This window comes from Monodelphis domestica, chromosome 4 (assembly GCF_027887165.1).
Source record: "Monodelphis domestica isolate mMonDom1 chromosome 4, mMonDom1.pri, whole genome shotgun sequence".
Lineage (NCBI taxonomy): Eukaryota > Metazoa > Chordata > Mammalia > Didelphimorphia > Didelphidae > Monodelphis > Monodelphis domestica.
In genome coordinates, this window is record NC_077230.1 from 452,985,594 (window position 1) to 453,009,920 (window position 24,327).

Sequence of the window (24,327 nt, forward strand, 5' to 3'; positions counted from 1 at the left end):
TCCAAATCAAAGACCAGGTTTTTCTTTGGTTTTCTCAGAGTTAAACAATTTATAAAAACCACAATAGATAGTCAATAGTGTTTCCCAAGTTGGGGAAGGAAAACACTGAGCTCCTTCAGGTCTTTTCCTCAGACTGAGACGGAAAGATGTTACCGCCTCCAGCCCTGAGAGAGTCTCTGCCAACTGCCAGAGAGAGTACTTGACAAAACATATATAACTGTCAACATCTGAAATCAACAAGCTCTCTCAGATCTACTTCAAACTCCAGTTCTTTCTCAAGCCAGCTCTCTACTTTTTATCCCTAAACTAATAAAACAAGACGTATTTCCTAATATCATCATTATAGTTCCTCTTCTGATGAGCATCCTCCCTCTGTCCCCACCCAGGGCCTTCCTGTGTCAGCTTCCTCTTAGCCCTGAGCCTGACACAGATGGCCAGAGGGAGCCATGGTGGTGGAGGAGTGACCCAGTGCCCGAGCAGAACCTGCTTCTCTCCTGTCTCCTAGCTGCTGCTGCTGATGCTGCTGTGGCTGCTGCTGCTGCTGTCCCTGCTCTGGGAGGGTGAGTGGGGCTGGGCCAGAGGGAGCCTGGGCTGAGGGGCTGAGAAGAGTTTAGGTGCTCACCAGGCCTCTGTCTGCCCTCAGGCTCCCTGTCCCAGGTCCTGCAGGTGCCGCCCTCAGTGACTGTGCAGGAGGGGCTGTGTGCGCAGGTCCTCTGCACCTTCTATCCCAGGTACTCCATCGACAAATCCTACCCAGCCTATGGATCCTGGTTCAGAGAAGGGACTAACACTGACACTGGCAAACCTGTGGCCACAAATGCCCCAGGTCGTCAGGTGGAGAGGGGAGCCCAGGGGAGATTCCGTCTCCTCGGGGATCCCCAGAGGAATAACTGCTCCCTGAGCATCTCCGATGCCCGGGCCACAGACAGTGGGCGATACTTCTTCCGTTTTGAACAAGGAGAGACAAAATACAACATCTATCATCCCCAGCTGTCTGTGAGCGTGACAGGTGAGACTCTCCTCTCCTGGGAAGCTCAGTCTCTGGGTCAGGGATGGCCAATCCAAGGGGACCCCCCCGAGCTGCATGAAGGAGGGGTCAGAGAAAGGGCAAGACACGTGGGGAACCTTTAGGGTGGGGCAAGATCCAGGGGACAGTGTGGGGGTCACACCAAAGGCAGCAGAGCTGCAAAGGGGAGAGACCTTGGTGGGGTCAACTATGGGAGGAAATGGGCCCTCAGGCAAGTCTTAGAGGGGCTGAGTCTGAGCTGCAAACAGGTCTACACTCCAGCCCCAGATTTCCTCCTGACTCTTGAGGCACAGTTTGGGGCTGTCCTTTCCCCCTTCCCTCTCTGGGACTCAGTTTCTCCTCATGTAAAATGAAGAAGATGCTCCCTTCCTGTTGCCTTTCTGTTGAGTCTGTCTGAGAGGATGCTGGGGAACCCAGGAGGCTGGGAAGGAGCAGGAGCAGGGATGGAGTCATGGTGTGAGGGGAGCCTGGCAGGGCCCTGAGGGATGCTCAAGGTACCACATCTGGGGGGTTGTTGGAGGCCTGATTTCCCTCTGTGTCTCCTTGTCTCTCCCCTTTCCAGGCTTGAGCCAGAAGCCAGACATCTCTGTTCCAGAGGTGCTAGAGGCGGGCACCCCGGTGACTCTGAATTGTACATTTCCCTCGGCCTGCTGGGATAATAGCACCTACAGGTTCTCCTGGAGTGGGGCTGCCCTCCCCTCCCCACACGATGGCTCTGGGCCCCCCCCCTCCTCTGAGGTCTCCTTCACCCCTGGGCTCCAGCATCATGGCACCCCTGTGACCTGCCAGGTGACCTTGCCTGGAGGCCGTTTAACAGCCCAGAGAACCATCTTCCTCAACGTGTCCTGTGAGTGCTGGGCCAGGAGCCTGCTTGGCCCCAGGGAGGGCTGGCTGGCAGGAACAGCTGCATCTGGCCTTTCCCTGCTTTTCCCTCCCAGCTTCCTTGGGTCCAGCTGCCTCTCTCAGGCCGGCAGGGGTCAGTGCAGGGAGGCTCGCAGCCCCCTCCCAGCGGGATGCTCTGTGCTTCTGGGCCCCCCTCTGCTGCTGGCCTGGGGCTGGGCTGGGCAGAGAGCCCCAGGCCATGGCCAGCCTCATCCTTCTCTTACAGATGCTGCTCAGAACATGACCATCAGCCTCTCCCAGGGAAACAGGACCGCAGGTAGCAGAGAGCCCCGGGGGCAGGGCAGGTGGCGCCACTTGGTCCTGGGGGCCGGGATGTCAGGGAGGTGCAGGAGACAAGCAGGGTCAGGGACTCTCCCCCTTCAGGCCCAGCCTCTGTTTGCCATGGGCTGCCCCTCCCCTGGGAATTATAGGACCTTCCATGCACTCGTGTCCCCAAGGGTTAGAGAACATTCTCCTCCCAGGGGTTCCATGGGATTAGCAGTGGGAGTGTTCTTGTGCCCATTTCACAGGTAAGAAAGCTGAGGCTCAGAGAGGGGTGGAGGGTCTCATCTGGCTCACTTGGCTGCTCTGAACCTCTGTGTAGTAAACTCTCCTGAGCCAGCCTTGGTCTGAGGGGTGCCAAAGCCCCTGAGGTGTCCCCCTTCCCAGGCCAGCACTCTGTCCACTGAGCCTACCCCTTTCCCTGTTGGGCAAGCTGACCAGGGACTGCACCATCCAGGCCCAATGGGAGGCCTGGATCATGAGGCTCATTAATTTGCAGCTGATCATGGGAGCTGGAGGGGTTGAAGAGGAAGAGGCTGTGGGGAATGGGGTGTGGGAGCTGCTGTCAGGTCAGGGTAGGAGGTGGGCCAGCCAGGGACGACCCTTTCAGAGTGAGGCAGGCAGGCGCAGTTTGTGCCTTGGGGTGGCCGGACTCTTGGGTGTGGGCAATTGGCTGTTCCTGGTGATCTTGTTGGGCTCCTCAGATATAAGACACCCAGGCTGAGTGGGGGCACAATCCCGGTCTCTGAGAGGCTGCAGTTTTTTTTTTGGATTTGCTATTTTTGTGTTAAATCGTAGAGAAAGAGAAAGAGGAAGAAAGGAAGGAAAAAAGGAAGAAAAGAAGGAAGGAAAAAGGAAGGAAGGAATGGAGAGAGGGAGGGAGGACAAAAGGAATGAAGGAAATAAAGAAGGAAGGAAGAAATAAAGAAAGGAAGGAAGAGAGGGAAGGGAGAAGAAAGGAAGGAAATAAAGAAAGGAGGGAGGAAAGAAGGAATGAAGGGAGAGAGTGATGAAAAAAGGAAAGAAGAAAAAAGGAAGGAAGGAAGGGATTAAGGGAGGGAGGAAGGAAGAAAAGAAAGGAGGGAAGGAAATAAAGATGGAATGAAGAATGGAAGGAAGGAAATGAAGGAGGGAGGAAGAAAAGAAGGAAGGAAAGAAAGAAAGAAGGAAGGAAAGAAGGAAGAATGGACAGAAGCAAGGAAAGATAAAAGAAAAGAAGGAAGGAATGAAGGGATGGATGAAGAAAAGAAAGAAGGAAAAAGGAAGGAAGGGAGGGAGGAAGGAAGGAAGAAAATAAGAAAGGAAGGAAAGAAGGAAGGAAGGAGGAATGGAAGGAAGGAAAGGGAGAAGGAAGGAAGGAATGGAGGGAGGAGTGAAGAAAGTAAAGAAGGAAAAAGGAATAGAGGACACAAGGGGGAAGGGAGGGAGGAAGAAAGGAAGGAAGGAAAGAAGGAAGGACAAAAGGAAGGAACGAAAGACAGAAGGAAAGAGGGAAGGAAGGAAGGAAGGAAGGAAGGAAGGAAGGAAGGAAGGAAGGAAGGAAGGAAGGAAGGAAGGAAGGAAGGAAGGAAGGAAGGAAGGAACAAGGGAAGGAATAGAAAAGGAGAGAATCACCAAGGGAAAACTGGCCAGATGGAAAGGCAGGGAACATTGCCCAGCCTGGGCTCAGGCTTGCAGCAGAGGAGGAATCAGGGAAGACTCCTTTTTCTAGCTCTGGGCATCATCCAGGTAAGATGGGGGCAGTGAGAAGGGGGCAGCAAGTCCAGGGTGGGCACAGCCAGAGCATCTCCTCCCTGCGCTCTTATGCTCCTGGTGTGATGGTCACACCAGCTTTCTGGCCGGCCAGTCCCTGAGGGTCCAAAGGACATGCATGAGGTGGTCCCCAAGGTCCCTCCAGCTCTTCCTCCGGGGATGCCCTGATCTTTTGCAATTTGGGTCCCAGCAATTGGCTCCTCTGTGGTGGTCCAGGAAGGAGAGTCTCTCCACCTGCTCTGTGCTGCCAACAGCAGACCCCCAGCTACACTGAGCTGGATGCTGGGGGACCAGACCCTGGTGTCCTCCCAGCCCTCGGATGATGGAGTTCTGAGCCTGCAGCTGCCCCAACTGAGGCCAGCAGATGGAGGGAGATACACCTGCCTCGCCCAGCATCCTCTGGGCTCCAAGCAGGTCTCCTTGAATGTCTCTGTGCAGGGTGAGTGGGAGGGAGGGTGCCTAGGCCCTTGTTGGGAGAGGAGAGAGAAGGTCAGAGCTGAGGCATGGGGGCACAGAGAGGAGGGTGGCTCCCTGGCCTCCTGGGTCCCATGGGCCCCTCCCTCACCTGGGCATCCTGGCTGGACTCTGTTGGGATGGAGGACCCGATTGCTTTGAGGGTCAGACCCACTGGGGGCTCTTCTCCGTGTCCTCACTGACCTTACGCCCCCTCCAGGCAGTGAGCCTTCACGAAGCCCCTACTGGGTGCCAGGAAGGGGGCCAAGATGGGCAGGAGTCAGGCCAAGCTCTGGGGCAGCCCCCCTCAGACCGCCGGGTCCTCATCCAGGCTCTCCATGGAGATCCTGGGGGCCTGAGAGGAGGCGCTAGCATGCAGTCTGCCTCCAGCCCTTTGTCGTCCTTCCCTTCCTCCTGGACAGAACCCTGAGAAGTCAGGATGCTCGAGCTCAGGCGACTCCGCTGTGGGGGAACCCAAGAGCAGAGCAGAGGCAGGAGGGCCCCCGGACAGCGATCCTCAGGGCTGGCAGGCACCCCAGGGTGCAGGGTCCCTAGGGCTGAGCCCTGCTGGCCCCAGAGGGCCAATCCCTCCCTTGACTGTCCCCCAGCGGGCTGAGCTGGCCCACAGGCCTGGCCTCCTCCCAGGCCCCAAAGCTCGGCCCACACGGGCAGTAGATGGAGGGGCTCCCACCTGCCCAGCCCAACACATCCCCCCCATGTGCAGAAAGGACGGGAGGGGGCTGGCAGAGGGACCCTGGGGGCTGGGGGAGGGGAGGTCCTTGGTGGGGCTCCCTGGGGCAGAGGCCCCTGTCCTGGGCTGGACATGGGACACCCACTTGGAGGGAGCAGATGAATGGTCCCAGAGGGCAGCCAGGAGCCCGGGTCTGGGTGGGACCCAGAGGCAGAGCCTGGAGGAGAGGAGGAAGCTGGGGATGGCGATGGCCAGGGATGAGGCAAGAGAGGGAGCTCTGGGTGGGCAGACGTGGGGTGCTGGGGCTCCCCGAGGCTGGCCTGGACTCCCCCCGGAGGTCATCATGGCTGTGCTGGTGGGGGCTTCATGGTGGCCTGGGCATGGCGGGCGCCTGGCTTTCCCCTTCCTTGTCTGGTTCTAGATCACAGCACAGAGCAGGCCCTAGAGGTGGGCGGAACCATGCTGAGGGCAGCTAGCAGAGCCGGCTCTGTCTGGGGCCCCTGGAGCAGGGCCTGAGAGCCCAGGGGCCGGGGGAAGGCCAGGGGGCTGCCAGGGTCCTGAGGGGAGGGAGGCTGGGGGATGAGCCAGGCAGAGGGCTGTGGGTCACCCATCAGCTCCCTGCGGGCCTTTCTCTCCACAGGCTCCTCTCCTGGAGGCGGCTCTTGGCCTCTGCTCATCACCCTGCTCAGGGGGGCCCTCATGGGAGCTGGCTTTCTCTTCACCTATGGCCTCACGTGGCTCTATTATAGCCGCTGAGGGAGGCCCCTCCTGGGCCCTTCCCTGCCTGCCCAGGCCTCTCCTCTCCAGGGCCGCCCCACAGGAAGATTCCAGGCCAGGAACTCCCCCCTCCTGTGGAAGCCGCCCAGGCCTCGGTGTGACCCAGCAAGGCCTGCCTCTGCCCTTCCTCTCAGTGGGCTCCCCTCAGGGCCCAGCTCGTCCAGTGTAGACCACCAGCTCCGCGACCACCTTCAGCCCCCCAGGCCTGTGCACACGTCTGCAGCAAATCTTCTCTTCTCCCCTGACCAGCCCCAGGCCTTCCCCAGACTGTCCAGGCCTTTGCCCAGTCTAATTCCTCTCTGGGAGGCCGAAGCGTCCTTGTGCCCGGCAGAGAACAAGGCTCTAGGGGTGTGATGGAGCAGAGCCCTGGGTGCTGGGCCATCCCCTGCTCTATTCCCCCAGGCCCAAGGCCTCCTGTAGGACAGCCAGGAATCAGGGGAGCTCATGGGCGGCTGCCTGGGTCCCATCTCCTCCTCCAGGTTCCCAGCCTTCCCAGCCTCCTCCAGGCTCCTCATTGTGCCCAGTCCGGCCCTCTGGTCCCCCCACCGCCTTCTTGAAGCTCAACCCAGGCCTCCTGAGCTCTTGTCCTAAGCAGGGCACCTCGGCTGCTTTGGGCTGAGGGTGCTCGTGCCCAGGTGCAAGAGTCGGGGCTACACAGGCACACAGTGGAAGGCTGGACCTGCCCCCTGGCAATAAAGGGCTTCCTCATTCTGAGTCTCCTCTTCTTCCTCTCCACACCGGGGTAGAACCCCCTCTGGCCTCACTTGCAGAAGGCTCCCAGGTGATGATGCCAGTTTGGGGCCCTCTCAGCCTCACCTTGGGCAATGTGAGTCGTCCTGGTTTCAGATTAAGCCAAACCCCCTCTTTCAGGCAGCCTTTGGGGCCCCCCCAGGACACTCTGCCATCTCCCCCTCTCCCCATGATCTTCCCTTTGTGCTTTCCCAATAAATTGTCCTGGTGTGATTGGGCCTCCCAGGGGTTTGTGGGAGAGGCTGACCCCCTGCCAGACTGTGCGTTTCCCGAAGGCAGGAGCTGGCTCCCCTCTCAACCCTGAAGTGCCCCATGAGGCTCAGATGGGGGGGCACCCAGAGGAGCCTGTTCTATGAAGCTGAGCTGGGTAGCACCTGCTTCCTGGCCCCAGTTAGGCTCCAGCCCAGAGCCAAAGCTTCCTCCCAATCCCCAGGAGACAAGTCCAGTTCAAAGCCCTCTGCCTGGCCTCGAGAGGCTGGGCCTGTCTCCCCCCTGTGGGCACTTCCAAGGAGAAGCCCCAGAGATGAGGCCCAGGCTGGAGCCCTGCTGCCCAGCTCAGCTCAGCCTCCTCTCCTCTGGCTTCTCTCACCCCAGTCCTGCCCAGAGCACTGGGTGGAAGTGGGGAGCAGCCTTGCTAGGGAAGGTGGGAGGGCAAGTCTGCCTGGGATCTGGGTGCCCCCTCCTGGGCCTCATGATTCTCTGTCCATCCAATTCTGACTTGTGCTAAGGGCAGCAGGAACAAGAAGATGAGGGCAGAGCCCCAGGTGGTGACTGTGCCCAGAGAGGGAGCTCCTCTGCTCTTTCTGAAATCAAGGGGATCTCCCCATGGAGTCTGGTGCAAGGGGCACCCAGCACAGGAGAATAACAGCACCCATGGGTGGCCTTGCTCTAACAATCCCACCCCTGAAGGAAGGAGAAGACTGCCCTCAAGGAGAAGGCATGGATGGAGGGAGGGGGACAGATGGGGGAAGCCCTGCTCCCTCAAGGACTCCCCCTTCACTTCTCCTCCTTCTGCACTGGATAGAGGCAGGCCTCTCCTGCGGTGCAGGGGCCAGCTCTCCCACCTCCAGCATTCCCTGTGCAACACCACAGCTCCTTCTCCAGGTCACCCCCCAGAGGCACTCCTTGGGAAGGTCCCTGCCTCTTGCAATGTGTCCCACTCTCCTGGGAAGCATCGCTGGAGCCCCTGTGGTCTCCCCCAGGCTCGCCAGTACATTCCGGGAAGGTCATTGGAGGAGCATCCAGAGCAGGGCTGCACCTTCCATGCAGCTGAGCCAGGCAGGGTAGCAGGTGCTGAGGGGAAGGAGCTGATGGTGCAGTTTGTGGTCTCTCTAGAGGGAGCCCTGGGCAGCAGGATGGCTCTCTGCCCTGTAGCATCCCAGCTCTGCTTGCACCGAGGCCACATTCAGGCCCCAGAATCTGCTCCACAATCCCTGTCTCCAGGGTGTCTCTCCCTGAGGTGTTCACAAGGAAGCTCAGGATTAGCTTGCTTCTAGGTCATTGGGGATGGGAGTATCTGCTCAACAGCCCCTGTGCAGGCACCAAAGGGAGTAACTAGCAGATGTGATAGAGGATAGCCTTCCTCCTCCCTGTGACTCAGTGAAATCTGCCCAGGGACTCCAACAGCCCATTGCTATTGATGTGAATGTTCACTCCCTGAACAAGCAGTCCCAGGTTCCACACAAGGACAGTAACAGGCACACAGCCTCAGGGGACAGTCTAAAAACTAGGCTTGTCCAGGAGTCAGCCTGAGGTCCTCATCAGTCTCCCTCCCCCCAGCCGCCATTCCCAGGCTAGGGGCCAGGAAAGTCCTCCTGCCTTAGAGACATGTTGGAGACAAGAAGACACTGGGCTGGCCTCAAGTTCGAAGGAACTGGAGATTGGGAAAGAGTCAAGGTTCTTCCCAGCACCCCGGGGGGCCGTTGAGTGCTCCTTAGGCTCCTTTGCATCCACACTGTCCCTTGGTGTTTTCTGGGCTTGGTTTTGTGTCTCTACTGCATGCTTTCTTCTCAGTTTTATTCCTCCAACTGCATCATTCCTCATTTCCCAGTTTGAGATGGAGACTCGGCTCTGACATTCAGACCTTTCCTCATTGCGCTGTTCCTCACAAATCCAAGGAATGCTTTTCCCAGTCACCATCCCAGAGCATCTCAGATAGTGAACTCCATCCTAGCTGGCCAACAAAAACGGGCTCATGCCAGGTCTGCCTGTGGGCAACGGGACACAGTCCTTGGCTTCCCCCATTGAGAGGAGCTCTGCAGGGCAAGAAGTAATCAGAGACCCATCGGTCTGCCCATCTAGCTCGCCAAAGACTCTTCTGACCAGGCAAGACTCTCCCCACGACCATGAAGCTTGGGGAGAGACTGAAAAATGCGATGTCCTCCTCACTAGATGTTCCCCAATGAGACCAGCCTAGGCAAGGGCTCAGAAAGAAGGAGCTTCCACCATGGCGTCTAATGTCCTCGGATGCCCAATATCTTTGTCTTTGATCACAAAGAGGGAGGCCAATGAAGCTGTTGGTTATTGCTAGCCTCATCGATAAATGGAGTTCCTTACCCAGAACCCAATCCTTCAGGACTCGTCATGGACACAATTAGGATACAGGAAACAGGAAAAATCTAGAACCTGAAGGATTCCTTTGAAGACAGCACAAGGGCTGATTCACTTTACCAGCTCACTACTTTTAGCTTCTCACAAAGCTCCACAAAGCAATACCAAGTTAGAGATGAAGACCAGCTCCTCTTCCTCAAGCCCAGAGCCCCACACTCCACCCTCATGCCAGAGAGTCTTGGAAGATGTGCAGAAAGATGGGAATCCGGGACTTCTACTCCACCATATTGGGCTGCTGTCCATGGTTTCTTTCTCTCTGTAGACTCTACCCAAGCCTTAACCTGGCAGCTGAGTCCAAGGATGCCAGCAGAGGTTCCTGAGAGGGCCTTGCACCCAGCAGATTGCACTTCCTTGGAAACCCCTGTCTGCTCCCAGCTCTCTCATCTCTGATCCGGCCTCAGTTCTCCACAGAACTCACCCAATTTTGTCTTTAATGAATAGTGCTTGGAAATGATCAAATAAAATATTATTTAAAAAAAAGATTCATTGATGTTTGTTTGCTTTGATGTCTAGTGTTTGAATTTAATAAACATAAAGTCCTTTTTTGATATTGTGTGGGGTCATTTTGGGTGTTTTGTAATAAAACTCTGAATGACATTAAAAAAAAAAAAGAACTCACCCAATTAACTCTGGCAGACCTCTCTGGGTGTCTTGTGTAGGACCAGGATCAGGGGAACAACTGAGGATCTGAATCTCTATCCTCGCTCCATTGCTCCCCCAAGGGAGTCCAGCTCCATATTCCCTTCAATCGACTCTATTTCAGATTTTAATAAAGGAACGAGTGGGGTAGGCATTACAATTCCTGAGTGTTAAGTGCTAGAGAACCCTTTCCTCTGCAGGAGCTTGAAGGAGCTTGCTGTTCTCTGCCCTTTCTTTTTTTTTTAATATATTATTAAACTTTTATTCCAGTACTATAATGTAGCAAATGATATTACAACTAACATCATGCATATGGCACATCTGAAAATTGATGCCTGGAAGAGAAAGCCTGAGTATACTCGTCAAACGGAGTTTTATGAGTTGTAAAGAATAAAAATGGGGGGCAGCTGGGTAGCCCAGTGGATTGAGAGCTAGCCCTAGAGATGGGAGGTCCTAGGTTCAAATCTGGCCTCAGCCACTTCCTAGCTGTGTGACCCTGGGCAAGTCACTTGACCCCCATTGCCTAGCCCTTACCACTCTTCTGCCTTGGAGCCAATACACAGTACTGACTCCAAGACAGAAGGTAAGGGTTTTTATTTAAAAAAAAAAAAGAATAAAAAATGATATAACCTAGTTCTATCGAATAGACATACATAGCCATTATGTCAGCCAGAGAGCTGATAAGTTCAGAAAGTTGAAAGCAGACCGACTGTGTGTTACTTCCTTTTTTTTGCTAGATACTTTTGTCCAAATCTAGTGATTTGTCAGTGAGAAGAAGCAATGATCACATTCAGAAAAAAATTAAATCCCAAAGACTATAGCTTTGCTTTCTTTTTAGGCAATATTATCATGTATTTTTCATTGTTTAAAGGAAATTATCATTTAATAATGTTTTTATTTTTTATACAAAAACATTTCTCTTCACGGGTAGAGGTCTACAAGCCTATTTACTGGGATGATATTTTCAATTCAGAGCAATAGAATTCATTATCCTGAAATCCCAATAGGACAAAATGATGTGGACACATTGTTAAAACTCACAGTAATGACTCTGGCTTGTGGAATTAGAGCTGAGATAATGAACGGTTGGAAATTTTCTCCATTAAGAGCAGCTGTAGAGAAAACATGGGGTTGAGAGCACAGGAAGCCTATCGGGATTTCACAGAAGTCATATTTTGACCTTATTTTTCCTGTTAATGGAATTATGAACCTTAGGCTGTTCACTTTGGTACACTGAAGAGAACTAAACTCCCAAACAAATTTTTTGACAGCAAGAAGTGTCACGATCAATCCTATGTTATAGGACAGGAATCAGAAACGAGAAATAGGATGTCCCAACAAAGTCTCCCTGAAATGCCAACAACACTACATTCTGAAAGTTGATTGCTTTCAACTCTGGATATATATTGCCAAACTATTCTTGTACTCATCAATAAACTTTACATTGTTTACTGTTTTCTCAGTCAGCATACATCATTTGTCAGATGTTTGTTGATTCCATCATTTGAGGTTTTTTCCAAGAAAAACGGTATAACATAAGTATTAAAATTAGGTTATTTTTAAAATCTTCTTTTAAATTTTTCACAAAAGTAAAAAATAAATTTTATTTACTTCATAGTGCTTCATAATGAAGGAATCCTGATTCACTAAAGGTTCTAGATTATTTTACTATGGAGTTCACACTGAATTTTTCTTTAGTAATAACAAGTACACTGTAGATCAGGAATAGAAATACTTCAGTGAAATTAAAAACAAACTCTTTTCTACCTCTTCATTTCAACATTTGAGTTTAGGGCGAAGAGACAAAAACAAAGAAAATCAAAACAGCACTAGGCTTTGCATAAGAATGAGAAAGAGGCAATTACTGCCTCACTATCATTTCACAAAAGGTATGATTTAGTACAAAACTGAACACATTTGAAATTACATATATGATAGTATAGTATAGTAGTTGTGTCTCAGTAACCAAGGATGACTATTATCTTTGTGCGTTTTTGTGCACAAAGACACTTGTGCGTGAAGGAGATTTAAGTGTAAAAGTCAACGCACAGAGACAGTCCCACTCTCTCGGCATTGGAAGCCTGGGTCCAGTGGCACGAAAAGTTGTTACACCTGGAGACTTCCTCAGCTGCATTGGATGGCCATGTTGTCTTTTGTGCTCCAACATGCCCTAAGCACTCCACAGTGCCTTGCTGCGTCGCCATCTCAGCCGTTGAACCTTCTTGCTGGTTTCTTCCACCTGTTCAGCCAGAAGTCTTCACATGCTGGGTGAGCAAAGTCCTAGTTCACCAGGGGTCCATGAAGACCCGATGGCTACCCTCACAAGGTTTAGCCGGCCTGTCAAAGCCATTGCCTGGGGTGTGGCCACTGCCGCAGGCTAACAGCTACTAGGAGCCACAAGTGAGAGCTGGGTATCAGGTGAGGGTCAATGGCTGGAGAGCTGCCCTAGAAGGGCACGACAAGCCCTCCATACCAGAGATACTACCCCTCCCTGAGCACCCCATACACCCCTACATATATAATAGTCAAAGGTAAAAGAAATACATTTCTCAGTTAATGTCTTATTTTGGACAAGCAAGAATTTCTGAATTGCTCAACCTAGAAAAATTAGTGCTACTGGATTTCAGATAGCATGAGTTGTACTGATTTCCAACAAGGTATGAAGGTATGTCACTCCCCAGACAGTCATAGATATTACATATCACTTATGCTAATTGAGCTCTAGCCACTACACTGATTGTATTACAATGCTAGAAGTGGAAGGAATTTTGGAGGATCCAATATAAGGCGTCTTATATTACCCATGGAAAAGGAATAGTGATACACAGTGCAATTTAACCAGTTAAAAACAATATTTACGGTCAATAATCCTAGGTCTGCCAATGCTCTCTAGCTTTTCATGCTACCACTCCTGGCACCTTATCAATATTCTCAACTTGGCTTTTGTATTTTTGTGATTCCCCCCTCTTATCAATTAAATCTTTCCTCTTTAAAGAAATACGGCTTAAAATACTAACAACATGGCAATGGGTTCAAGTCAAGAACACATATGATACCAGTGGAATCACACGTCGGCCATGGGGGGTGGGAGGGAGGAAAAGAAAATGATCTTTGTCTTTAATGAAAAATGCATGGAAATGATCAAATAAAATACTATAACAAAAAAAAAAATAAAGAAATACGGCTTAGCTGGCACAAGCCACCATTTTTTTCCTGTCTTGGAGTTGTCTGGATGAGGTATATCATAGTGAAAAGCAAAGATATCTGAAGATGAGTATGGAAAAGATGTACGAGGCACACCTCTGTGCCTGTCTTCTGATATGTGAAGCACTAGGGACTTTCCTGGAGCAATCCAATCCAAATGCCTTAGACTTCAGTACTTGGGTGTTGGCTTCAGGATTACTAGTTGGGTTGTTCTTCCTAAATTGTTGAAATGTGGCTGTTGTTTCACGACTACAAGCTTACCAAAAAACAAGGGGTTCAAGAAGGCTCCCTTAACATGCCAAAGATTGATGCAGGCATTTGTGATGTTGTGGACAGGCCTGACCCGAAGCAGAGCTGTAGTAGTGAGAAGGAAATCTTGAGACTTTTGGCAAAACAGATGAAAAATTAATTGAAAAGCTGTGATTTGTTAGTGTAGCTGCTTCCTAAGAAGGAGCAACTTTGGCATAGTATCTGACAGAATGATCAGTATGTAAAGAATTAGGAGAAAGCGTGTCAGTGGGAATAATCTTATATATATATATATATATCACCAGCAGCATTTTGGGAAGTGGAGCTAGAATGACCTTTGTGTCATGACACTACTTGGGAGGAATGGCTGGCTGGCTACCGGTTGCCTTTTACAAAACCTCCTGTTGCTTTGAAGCACCGTTGTTACCTGAACCACCATAGCTGGAGGGATTCTCTCTAGGATACACTTCACATAATCAACTGTTGCCTCAAGAACTGAAGCAGCAGCATCCTTCCTCCCCTTTATATATGGCAAGAGTGTTCGCAGCTGCTCACAGCATTCTTTGATTCGTCCTCTCCTTAGCTTTTCTTTGCTTGAATGAAGAAGAGAAATCTTTCTGCTTTTCCTGGAATCAGATAATGAAGCTTTTTGTCCAACTCCAGAACTGTCTCCTAATGAAGTGGAACTGGGAGGATCTAGATCAGTGGAACCATCTCTTGGGGTTTCATTAAAGGATCTCGGTTGGGATGGTCTGAAGCCTTCTCTTCTGATTACATTTTCAATCTGAGCAGCTTTTGAGAAGAAGGCTTTCCAATACTCATTTTTTCCACTGTTAATGGTTCTGTTAAAATAATATCTGCTCCGTGGCCTGAAATGCAATCTTCAAAGTTTTCAGGGATTATAAAAACAAACAGCAAGTGTGTGTTTTTCTTTTTGCCAAATCTTGTCAAAGACGCGGTAGTGATCAGCGCTCGTAATTGAATCCGCCATAACTCTGCTCCCCACGTGCTGCTGAGAGCCCAGGAAGTGCCACTACCTCGAGGAAACCCAAGCAGAAGACCGTCTCTACCTCTGTCTCTCCCACCTTGACCACCCAACCTCCAGGGTGTGGCCGTTCTGCTGCTGCTGCTGCTGTTGCGCCAAAAATCTCTGCCCTTTCTTCTGGCCTTGGAGGTTCTCAACTGACGTGCACTCCATTGGGCATGGCTCTTCTCCAAGTCTTCATCTGGGAATCCCCTGTGAAAGGTTTGGGACTCTCTCCCTGCTCTGTCTCTATCTCTGACTCTCTTTCCTCCTTTCTCTGCTTTGTCTCTGTGCCTCTGTCTTCATGCCTGTGTCTCTGACAGGTCCTGAGAAAGGGGCTGGTCTGGTCCCAGCCCGAGGTGTCCCTGCAGGTCTCCAGGCTGTTGCTCCAGCAGCATCTTCTCTCCCCTCCTGGTGTCTCCTCTGAGAAGCTCAGGGCTTCTCCCTCAGTGCAGCAGAGGATGCCAGAATGCAGGCAGACACTTGGCTTCTACACAAGAGCCTCAGGAAAGTTGCCTACATAAGTGACACCGGCATGGAGAAACCTCGATAGAGGGGAGATGATGCTGAGGTCACAGGTGTAACTTCAAGGCAAACCCAGAGGCTCTTGGTAGTTGGAGGGAGGGGCTGGGGCTGGTGCCTGTTTCTCTCCCAAATTCTCCCTGAATTAGTGCCTGATTTAGTGGCAATCCAGCTCATGTGACAAGAGAGGAAGATGGCTACAAGAAGCCACTTCAGTGACTGCCAGCATCATTGCATCTGAACTCCCCTCATTCCCCTCCATGATCCGAGCCTGTAGATCCACCCCTTTCCCACCTCTTGTTTTTCTTGTTCTCTTCTCTAATAGCTTAGTTTTCCTTAATTTCATGTAAAAACAATGTTTAGCATCCATGTTTTTACATTTTGAGTCCCAAATTCCCTCCCTCCTTCTCTCCCTGCCACCCCCCCCACCCTCTTTCTTCCTCCCCCAGAGAGCCACGAATGTGATATGGATTTTAGATGTGCAATCAGTGCTGGGAAATGTTTTTCCTCATTATTTAATTTGTAGAAGAGATAAAAAGAAGGAAGAAGAGGAGGGTGGAGGGAGAAGAGGGGATGGAGGGATGAGAATGGAGAGAGGAGATTGGGGAAGGGGATATGAGGGAGGAGAAATAAAAGCAGGAGGTGGATGTGGAGGAAAAGACTTGGCTGTCCTTCCCCCAGCCCCTGAGTCCTGAAAAGTTCTGGAGATGTTCTAAGGCCACAGGCACCTCCTCACTGAGCCCCTTGAAGGTGGGAAGGAGCCAGTTTGGGGAAGAGGACAGGGTTCCCCTTCTGATGACCACCCTCCCTCTGTCCCCGCCCACGGCCTTCCTGTGTCAGCTTCCTCTTAGCCCTGAGCCTGACACAGATGGCCAGAGGGAGCCATGGAGGTGGAGGAGTGATCCAGTGCCCCAGCAGAACCTGCTTCTCTCCTGTCTCCTAGCTGCTGCTGCTGCTGCTGCTGATGCTGCTGTGGCTGCTGCTGCCCCTGCTCTGGGAGGGTGAGTGGGGCTGGGCCAGAGGGAGCCTGGGCTGAGGGGCTGAGAAGAGTTTAGGTTCTCACCAGGCCTCTGTCTGCCCTCAGGCTCCCTGTCCCAGGTCCTGCAGGTGCCGTCCTCAGTGACTGTGCAGGAGGGGCTGTGTGCGCAGGTCCTCTGCACCTTCTATCCCAGGTACGCCATCGACAAGTCCTACCCAGCCTATGGATCCTGGTTCAGAGAATGGACTAACACTGATTATGGCAAACCTGTGGCCACAAATGCCCGAGGTCGTCAGGTGGAGAGGGGAGCCCAGGGGAGATTCCGTCTCCTCGGGGATCCCCGGAGGAAAAACTGCTCTCTGAGCATCTCCGATGCCCGGACCACAGACAGTGGGCGATACTTCTTCCGTTTTGAACAAGGAGAGGAAAAATACAACATCTATCATTCCCTGCTGTCTGTGAGCGTGACAGGTGAGACTCTCCTCTCCTGGGAAGCTCAGTCTCCGGGTCAGGGAGGGCCAATCCAAGGGGACCCCCCGAGCTGCATGAAGGAGGGGTCAGAGAAAGGGCAAGACATATGGGGAACCCTTGGGGAGGGGCAAGTTCCAGGGGACAGTGTGGGGGCCACACCAAAGGCACCAGAGCTGCAAAGGGGAGAGACCTTGGTGGGGTCAACTATGGGAGGAAATGGGCCCTCAGGCAAGTCTGAGAGGGGCTGGGTCTGAGCTGCAAAGAGGTCTACACTCCAGCCCCAGATTTCCTCCTGACTCTTGAGGCACAGTTTGGGGCTTTCCTTTCCCCCTTCCCTCTCTGGGACTCAGTTTCTCCTCATGTAAAATGAAGAAGATGCTCCCTTCCTGTTGCCTTTCTGTTGAGTCTGTCTGAGAGGATGCTGGGGAACCCAGGAGGCTGGGAAGGAGCAGGAGCAGGGATGGGGTCATGGTGTGAGGGGAGCCTGGCAGGGCCCTGAGGGATGCTCAAGGTACCACATCTGGGGGGATGCTGGAGGCCTGATTTCCCTCCGTGTCTCCTTGTCTCTCCCCTTTCCAGGCTTGAGCCAGAAGCCAGACATCTCTGTTCCAGAGGTGCTAGAGGCGGGCACCCCGGTGACTCTGAATTGTACATTTCCCTCGGCCTGCTGGGATGATAGCACCTACAGGTTCTCCTGGAGTGGGGCTGCCCTCCCCTCCCCACACAATGGCTCTGGGCCCTCCCCCTCCTCAGAGGTCTCCTTCACCCCTGGGCTCCAGCATCATGGCACCCCTGTGACCTGCCAGGTGACCTTGCCTGGAGGCCGTTTAACAGCCCAGAGAACCATCTTCCTCAACGTGTCCTGTGAGTGCTGGGCCAGGAGCCTGCATGGCCCCAGGGAGGGCTGGCTGGCAGGAACAGCTGCATGTGGCCTTTCCCTGCTTTTCCCTCCCAGCTTCCTTGGGTCCAGCTGCCTCTCTCAGGCCGGCAGGGGTCAGTGCAGGGGGGCTCGCAGCCCCCTCCCAGCGGGATGCTCTGGGCTTCTGGGCCCCCCTCTGCTGCTGGCCTGGGGCTGGGCTGGGCAGAGAGCCCCAGGCCATGGCCAGCCTCATCCTTGTCTTACAGATGCTGCTCAGAACATGACCATCAGCCTCTCCCAGGGAAACAGGACCACAGGTAGCAGAGAGCCCCGGGGGCAGGGCAGGTGGCGCCACTTGGTCCTGGGGGCCGGGATGTCAGGGAGGTGCAGGAGACAAGCAGGGTCAGGGACTCTCCCCCTTCAGGCCCAGCCTCTGTTTGCCATGGGCTGCCCCTCCCCTGGGAATTATAGGACCTTCCATGCACTCGTGTCCCCAAGGGTTAGAGAACATTCTCCTCCCAGGAGTTCCATGGGATTAGCAGTGGGAGTGTTTTTGTGCCCATTTCACAGGTAAGAAAACTGAGACTCAGAGAGGGGTGGAGGGTCTCATCTGGCTCACTTGGCTGCTCTGAACCTCTGTGTAGTAAACTCTCCTGAGCCAGCCTTGGGCTGAGGGGTGCCAAAGACCCTGAGGTGTCCCCCTTCCCAGGCCAGCACTCTGTCCACTGAGCCTACCCCTTTCCCTGCTGGGCAAGCTGACCAGGGACTGCACCATCCAGGCCCAATGGGAGGCCTGGATCACGAGGCTCATTAATTTGCAGCTGATCATGGGAGCTGGAGGGGTTGAAGAGGAAGAGGCTGTGGGGAATGGGGTGTGGGAGCTGCTGTCAGGTCAGGGTAGGAGGTGGGCCAGCCAGGGACGACCCTTTCAGAGTGAGGCAGGCAGGCGCAGTTTGTGCCTTGGGGTGGCCGGACTCCTGGGTGCGGACAACTGTGTGTTCCTGGTGATCTTGTTGGGCTCCTCAGATATAAGACCCCCAGGCTGAGTGGGGGCACAATCCCGGTCTCTGAGAGGCTGCAGTTTTCTTTGGTTTTGCTATTTTTGTGTTAAATCGTAGAGAAAGTGAAAGAGGAAGAAAGAAAGGAAGGAAGGAAGGAAGGAAGGAAGGAAGGAAGGAAGGAAGGAAGGAAGGAAGGAAGGAAGGAAGGAAGGAAGGAAGGAAGGAAGGGAAGGCGGAAGGGAGGAAGGCAGGAAGGGAGGAAGACAGGAAGGAAAGGAGAGAGCACAAGAGGAATGGAGAGAAGGATGGTGGAAAAGAAGGAAGGAAAAGAAAATGAGAGAGCTACTAAGGAAAAACTGGCCAGATGGAAAGGCAGGAAGCATTGCCCTGCCTGGGTTGTGGCTGGCAGCAGAGGGAGAATCAGGGAAGACTCCTTTTTCTAGCTCTGGGGAGCAACCAGGTAAGGTGGCTGTAGGGAGAAGGGGACAACAAGTCCAGGGTGTGCACAGCCTGGGCATCTCCTCCCTGCCCTCTTATGCTCCTTGTGGGATGGTCACACCAACTTTCTGGCTGGCCAGTCCCTGAAGGTCCAAGGCAGGTGGGGCATGAGGTGGTCCCCGAGGTCCCTCCAGCTCTTCCTCCAGGGATGCCCTGATCTTTTTCAGTTTGGGTCCCAGGAATCGGCTCCTCCCCTGTGGTGGTCCAGGAAGGAGAGTCTCTCCACCTGCTCTGTGCTGCCAACAGCAGACCCCCAGCTACACTGAGCTGGATGCTGGGGAACCAGACCCTGGTGTCCTCCCAGCCCTCGGATGATGCAGTTCTGAGCCTGAAGCTGCCCCAGCTGAGACCAGCAGATGGAGGAAAATACACCTGCCTCGCCCAGCATCCTCTGGGCTCCAAAAATGTCTCCCTGATCATCTCTGTGCAGTGTGAGTGGGAGTGGGAGGTAGCTGGGTGTCCTGGTGTGCCTGGGTCCTTGTGGGGACAGAAGAATGTTATCTGCTAAATGAGGGGTCTTCTTTGTCTTCCTACAGATACCCCAATGATGCTCAACCTTTCTTGCTCCTGGGTCAATGATGTCTTGTTCTGCACCTGTTTTGTTCAAGCAGAGCCAATCCCCTCCCTGCACTGGTTTGTGGGGGAGAAGGTTGTAGAAGACAATAGCAGCGACAGCACTTTCTGTGTAACATCAAACAAGACTCAGTCTGGAGTTAATGGCAGCCTCAGTGTGAAGTTGGAACAGGTCCCCAACATCACTGTTACCTGTCAGGGGGAGAACCAACAAGGGATTCAGACTTCTGTATTCCAGCTAGTGACAGGTGAGAGACCTGGAGGGAGGCAGTGGGAGCAGATGGCCCCATGTGCCCACCCCCATGCTCATTCCAAACTCACTTTTGTCCAGATAGGACCCCTCTGACTCCCTTGTTTCGAAAAGGCATGATCATGGGCGTCCTCAGTGGAGCTGGTGTCACAGGTCTGCTGAGCCTCTGCCTCTTCATCCTTCTGTGAGTATTGAGGCTGGGAAGCGGAAGGCATTTGGGCAAAAGTGGGGGATCCAGGAAGCCACAATCTGTATTTACATCTAAGAAATCCTCAGATATTAATTTCTTTCTGAATTCAATCACAAATATCCCTGGATTAGAGGATTTAGAATGAGGATTTCCCTGTTGGGTTAGATGAGTTTCTACACCTCTGTGTGCGTGTGTGTGCGTGTGTGTGCGTGTGCGTGCGTGTGTGTGTGTGTGTGTGTGCGTGCGTGTGTGTGTGTGTGTGTATTTTCCCTCTTTGAGCCAGTTTAGATGAGAGTCAGGTTCAGGCAATGCCCACTCCTCCACTTCCCTCTCCATTGTAGAGTCTCTTCCTTGCACCCCTCTTTTATGTGAGATAATTTCCCCTCCTTTTCTTCCTTTCCTCTTCTCCCAGTGCATCCTTCTATCTTGCCCTTCCAAACCCTTTTAGACATCATCCCAACATACTAGGTTTCTACCCATGCCCTGTGTCTATGTACACTGCTTCTAACTGCCCTGATAATGATAAAGTTCTTAGCAGTTACATTTATCATCTTCCCTTCTAGGACTATAAATAATTTAGACATATTAAGTCCTTCATGATTTCTTCTTCATGTCTACCTTTCTATGCTTTTCTTGAGTTTTGTCCTTCAATGTCAGATTTTCTATTCAGCTCTGATCTTTTCATTAGGAATATTCAATCATATTCTATTCCTTAATGAAACATTTCCTCCCCTCATCCCCATAAGATTGCTGAGTAGGTTACTCTTGGTTGTAATTTTAGCTACTTTGCCTTCTGGAATATATTGCAATCTCTCTGATCCTTTACCGTAGTTGGTGCTAAATTTTCTGTGATCCTGATCATGGTTCCACAGTATTTGAGAAGTTTCTTTCTGGATGTTTGACATATTTTCTTATTGACCTCAGAACTCTAGAACTTGGCTATAACATTCTTGGGAGTTTTCATTTTGGCATCTCCTTCAGTAGGTGATTGGTGATTGTCATTGTATAAGGTTGGAAGCAACATGGAAACATTTTTGGTGGCAGAACAGAAATCAGTAAATAGGCAAAAATTCAAGACCAGAGAGAGTAGGTGAGGTAATAAAAACATCGGCTACCGAAGACAGGTAGAGATGGGGTCAAGGATGCAAGTAGAGCATTTAACCTTAGCAAAAAGAAGAATCTCTTCCTTCTCCAAGAGCAGAGTAAAGGAGGAGGTATGGAAGACATCTGGATTCTCAGCAAATGACCTCAATCTTTTTAGTGAAGTCTGAGGCACAGTTCTCAGATCAATAAGGTAAGGGATGAAGTGCTCTAAGAGGTTTGAGGAGAGATGAGAAAGTGAGATGAGAACAGCTGCTATGGTTAGTGGGAAAAAGAATCAGTGATGGAGGAATAGAATTGCCTTGCTCCAGTGAGGCCCCATATGTGAAGCATAATAGAACAAGTCTTCAAGCCCTGATGATTGGAAACAGTATCATCTTGTGGGATCATCAGACTTAGAACTGGAAGAGACCTCAGAGATAATGTAATCAAAGCCTCTTGTTTTTCTAGATAAAGAAACTGAGGTCTGGGGGGGGGGTACCTAAAGCTCCGGAGGGAAATGGTTTCAGGGCTGAGACTCAAGTCCAAGTCTCTTGATTCTAGGTCCTATGGTCTTTCCTCTGCATTCCTATGGGTCATAGGATCATGGAATTTGGAGCACGGAGATAATAGAACTGCCATAACTAAAAGGGATATCAGAGACCTTATAGGCATTACTTCATTTTATAAATTAGCAAACAGGAGGCCATGGAGGAAAAATAACACCCTCAGACTCGGGCAGTGAGTAAGAGGACTTTAGCTCTCTACATCCAAGTCCAAGGTTCTCTTCTATACACCACTCTGCTTTTTTACCTCCTCAGAGTAAAAGTACTCAGGAAGAAGTCAGTGGCAGCAGCAGCAGCAACAGCAGCATCCAGAGAGGGAGCTCAGGTAGAGTATTTCAGCCTCTGAGCAGATGCCTCCCCTCATCCCAGCCCCCATTTATTCACCTGATTCGCAGACCCCAGCCCTGTATGTGCCCACTTCTGTTCTTTCTTTCAGGATGCTGGGGACATGTTTGACTGAACTCTCCTTTGCCCTTACCACAGGATGCCAAGACTCCCTCTTGGATGGACCAGTCCCTGGATCCCATTCCACCAGCTGCACACACAGCCCCAACTCCATCAGCTCCAGAGGATGAACTAGATGAATTGCATTATGCCTGTCTCAGCTTCGAAGGAGTAAAAGCTAGAGAAGAGCATGGATCCACCAACCCCAACACTGAGTACTCAGAAATTAAGTTCCAATGAGGGACAAACTAATGGAGACTCAACCTAGGTGCCACATTGGATAGTTTGCAAGTCGGTTCCTCCTTTCTATTGTCATTAATTCCTCAAACAAACACTTGCTCCATTAAGCACTTGCTCCATATAGATTTGGATAAGACATATCCCATGTACTCATGGACTTTCAGTCTAGTAAAGGGCTAAAGCACAAGCCCTTGCCCACTCTTCTTCACAGATTGAGCTCTCCCAGAGGATTATCTGCTACCTTGGACTCTTTGGGTAAAGTTAATCAGTTGCTTCCTCTCTAACCCTATAGACCTTGAGCCCCCACCAGTGTGCTTCCCAATACCATTCAAATGACATAATGAGAACAATAATTACAAAACATCCTTCCCATAAACCTGGGACCCACAATCCCACCAATACACTCAGTGTATATCTTATACAGGTAGAGAGACTGAGCACCAACTTTTAGTTAAATGATAACGTACAGGGAATAGATGCAGCCACATCAACTCAGAGCTCTGGAACTACAGGGCCTCAATGTCTTTTCTCTCTGCTCAATGTCCTTGCAAAGTTCTCTACTGAGCATGGTTATCTGTGCTGGACCGGTGGCCCTGTTGCTATTCTAGTCCAATTCACTGCAAGGCTTGATCACTCTACTACTGACCTGAGTTAGCTCTGCAGAGGGCCTAGCATCTCAGCAAGATGGGTCAGTCCATCACACTCACTTGGCTGACTTCTGTACTACTGTTCCTTGCTAGGCAAAGTTGGCTTCATGTTTGGAGTTATAGCTATAGTCTCTGGAATTTCCAATTTCAGACTATGCAATGGGGGAGATGCAGGATTTGGATAAGCAAAAAACACAAGGAATGCTAATATGTCCAGATATTTAAGTGCATTAGAGAGAAAGAGAACAAAAAACTGGATGAGCCCCAACAGAAAGGTAATTTTATCAAGCATTTTAACTGTATATTTACTAAGTGACTACTATGAAAACCCTTTGTTTGGAGCTTGACTATTTTCAACCTCACTTTGCTCTTAAGGAAATTGAGGTTCAGAAAGAAATATATCATCACAGATTTAGATATAGAAGGACCTTTGAGGTTATTGAGCTCAACCCCCTTATTTTATAAAGAAGGGAATTGAGACCAAGAGAGATTAAGGGACTTGCTCAAGGTCATATAGTAAATATCTAATTAGTTAGTGGTAGTCTCTCGGTGACTGAGAATGACGATTGTCTTTGTGCATTATCATCTATTGATGTACCCTCATGTGGCTTTGGAGTCCAAAGGCTGAACCACAGAGTTTGTGGCACATGGGGCATGGGACGCCAGTTGTTACGGGAGGTGTGGTTGTGGCCTGGTGTCGCAGCGGCAAGATGTTGATATCTAAAAAGGTATCAAACCCAGATCTTCCTGACTGTGAGCCCAGAACTTTATCTTCTATACAATACTGCACAAAATACCCCAACCAGGAAAGGATAAGGCTAGCGCTCAAACCCTTGCTTACTAGTGTCTTCCTTCCTTCCTTCCTTCTTTCCTTCCTTCCTTCCTTCCTTCCTTCCTTCCTTCCTTCCTTCCTTCCTTCCTTTCTTCCTTCCTTCCTTTTTCCTTCCTTCCCTTCTCTCTTTCCCTCCCTCCCTTCCTTCCTTTCTTCCTTCCTTCTCTCTTTCCCTTCTTTCTTTCCTTTCTTCCTTCCTTCTTTCTTGTCTCCTCTCCTTTCCCTCCTTTTTTCCTTTTCTTTCCTCTCTCTCATTCTCTCTGTCTCTGTCTTTATTTCTATCTGTCCTCTTCTGTGATTTCATTGATATAGAGGATTCCATCTACCAATGCATTTTGGGACTTAAAGCCTTAGAGAGTTACCTGGATTACCTAGGGAGCCAAAAAGTTAATGATGTGCCCAGAGTCACAAAATTAACTGGTGCTGGAGACAGGATAGCAATAGCTCTGGAGCTATAGGATCTGGGTTCAAATTCCACCCTTGCCACTTATTACCCTTATGACCTTGTAAAAATATCTCTTGTCCTTCTTGGTTTGAAATTTCCTTGACCTCTAAAATAGAGGGATTGGACCAGATGATCTCAAAGGTAGATCTTTTACCTCTAAATTTATGATCCTATAACTTGAGCCTAATTTTTTTTTTCTGGTGGGGAGGCCAATTCTACACCAGATTTCCTCTTTTCTCTAGATTACTTTGCAGTGAATTAACTGTGTATATATTTTGTCTCCTCTTCCCCATATCATGGTAGAATGTAAGCTTCTTGAGGACAGGCCATGCCTTTCTCCTTTTGTAGCTCCATTCTCTTTGATAATTAATAAATCTTTGTTTAAGTGAA

The 24,327-nt window shown here is 51.0% G+C and overlaps 1 protein-coding gene across 1 annotated transcript; it reads left to right on the forward strand.

Annotated features, from left to right (window-relative positions):
• Positions 1 to 414: 414 nt before the first annotated feature.
• Positions 415 to 24,327, forward strand: LOC103098717 (sialic acid-binding Ig-like lectin 5). The gene is made up of 16 exons (XM_056826325.1): positions 415 to 560; positions 644 to 1,009; positions 1,590 to 1,874; positions 2,136 to 2,186; positions 4,134 to 4,382; positions 6,013 to 6,086; positions 14,664 to 14,711; positions 15,806 to 15,863; positions 15,947 to 16,312; positions 16,892 to 17,176; positions 17,438 to 17,488; positions 18,838 to 19,101; positions 19,207 to 19,491; positions 19,575 to 19,677; positions 21,585 to 21,654; positions 21,813 to 24,327. The coding sequence occupies exons 1-16, from the start codon at positions 518 to 520 to the stop codon at positions 22,011 to 22,013; spliced, it is 2,799 nt and encodes a 932-aa protein (XP_056682303.1). The 5' UTR covers positions 415 to 517; the 3' UTR covers positions 22,014 to 24,327.

Coding starts and splice junctions, on each gene's coding strand:
- LOC103098717 (XM_056826325.1), top strand. CDS start 518: ATGCTGCTGTGGCTGCTGCTGCTGCTGTCCCTGCTCTGGGAGG. Junction 17,177..17,437: donor CATCTTCCTCAACGTGTCCT/GTGAGTGCTGGG, acceptor CTTGTCTTACAG/ATGCTGCTCAGAACATGACC. Junction 21,655..21,812: donor CATCCAGAGAGGGAGCTCAG/GTAGAGTATTTC, acceptor CCCTTACCACAG/GATGCCAAGACTCCCTCTTG.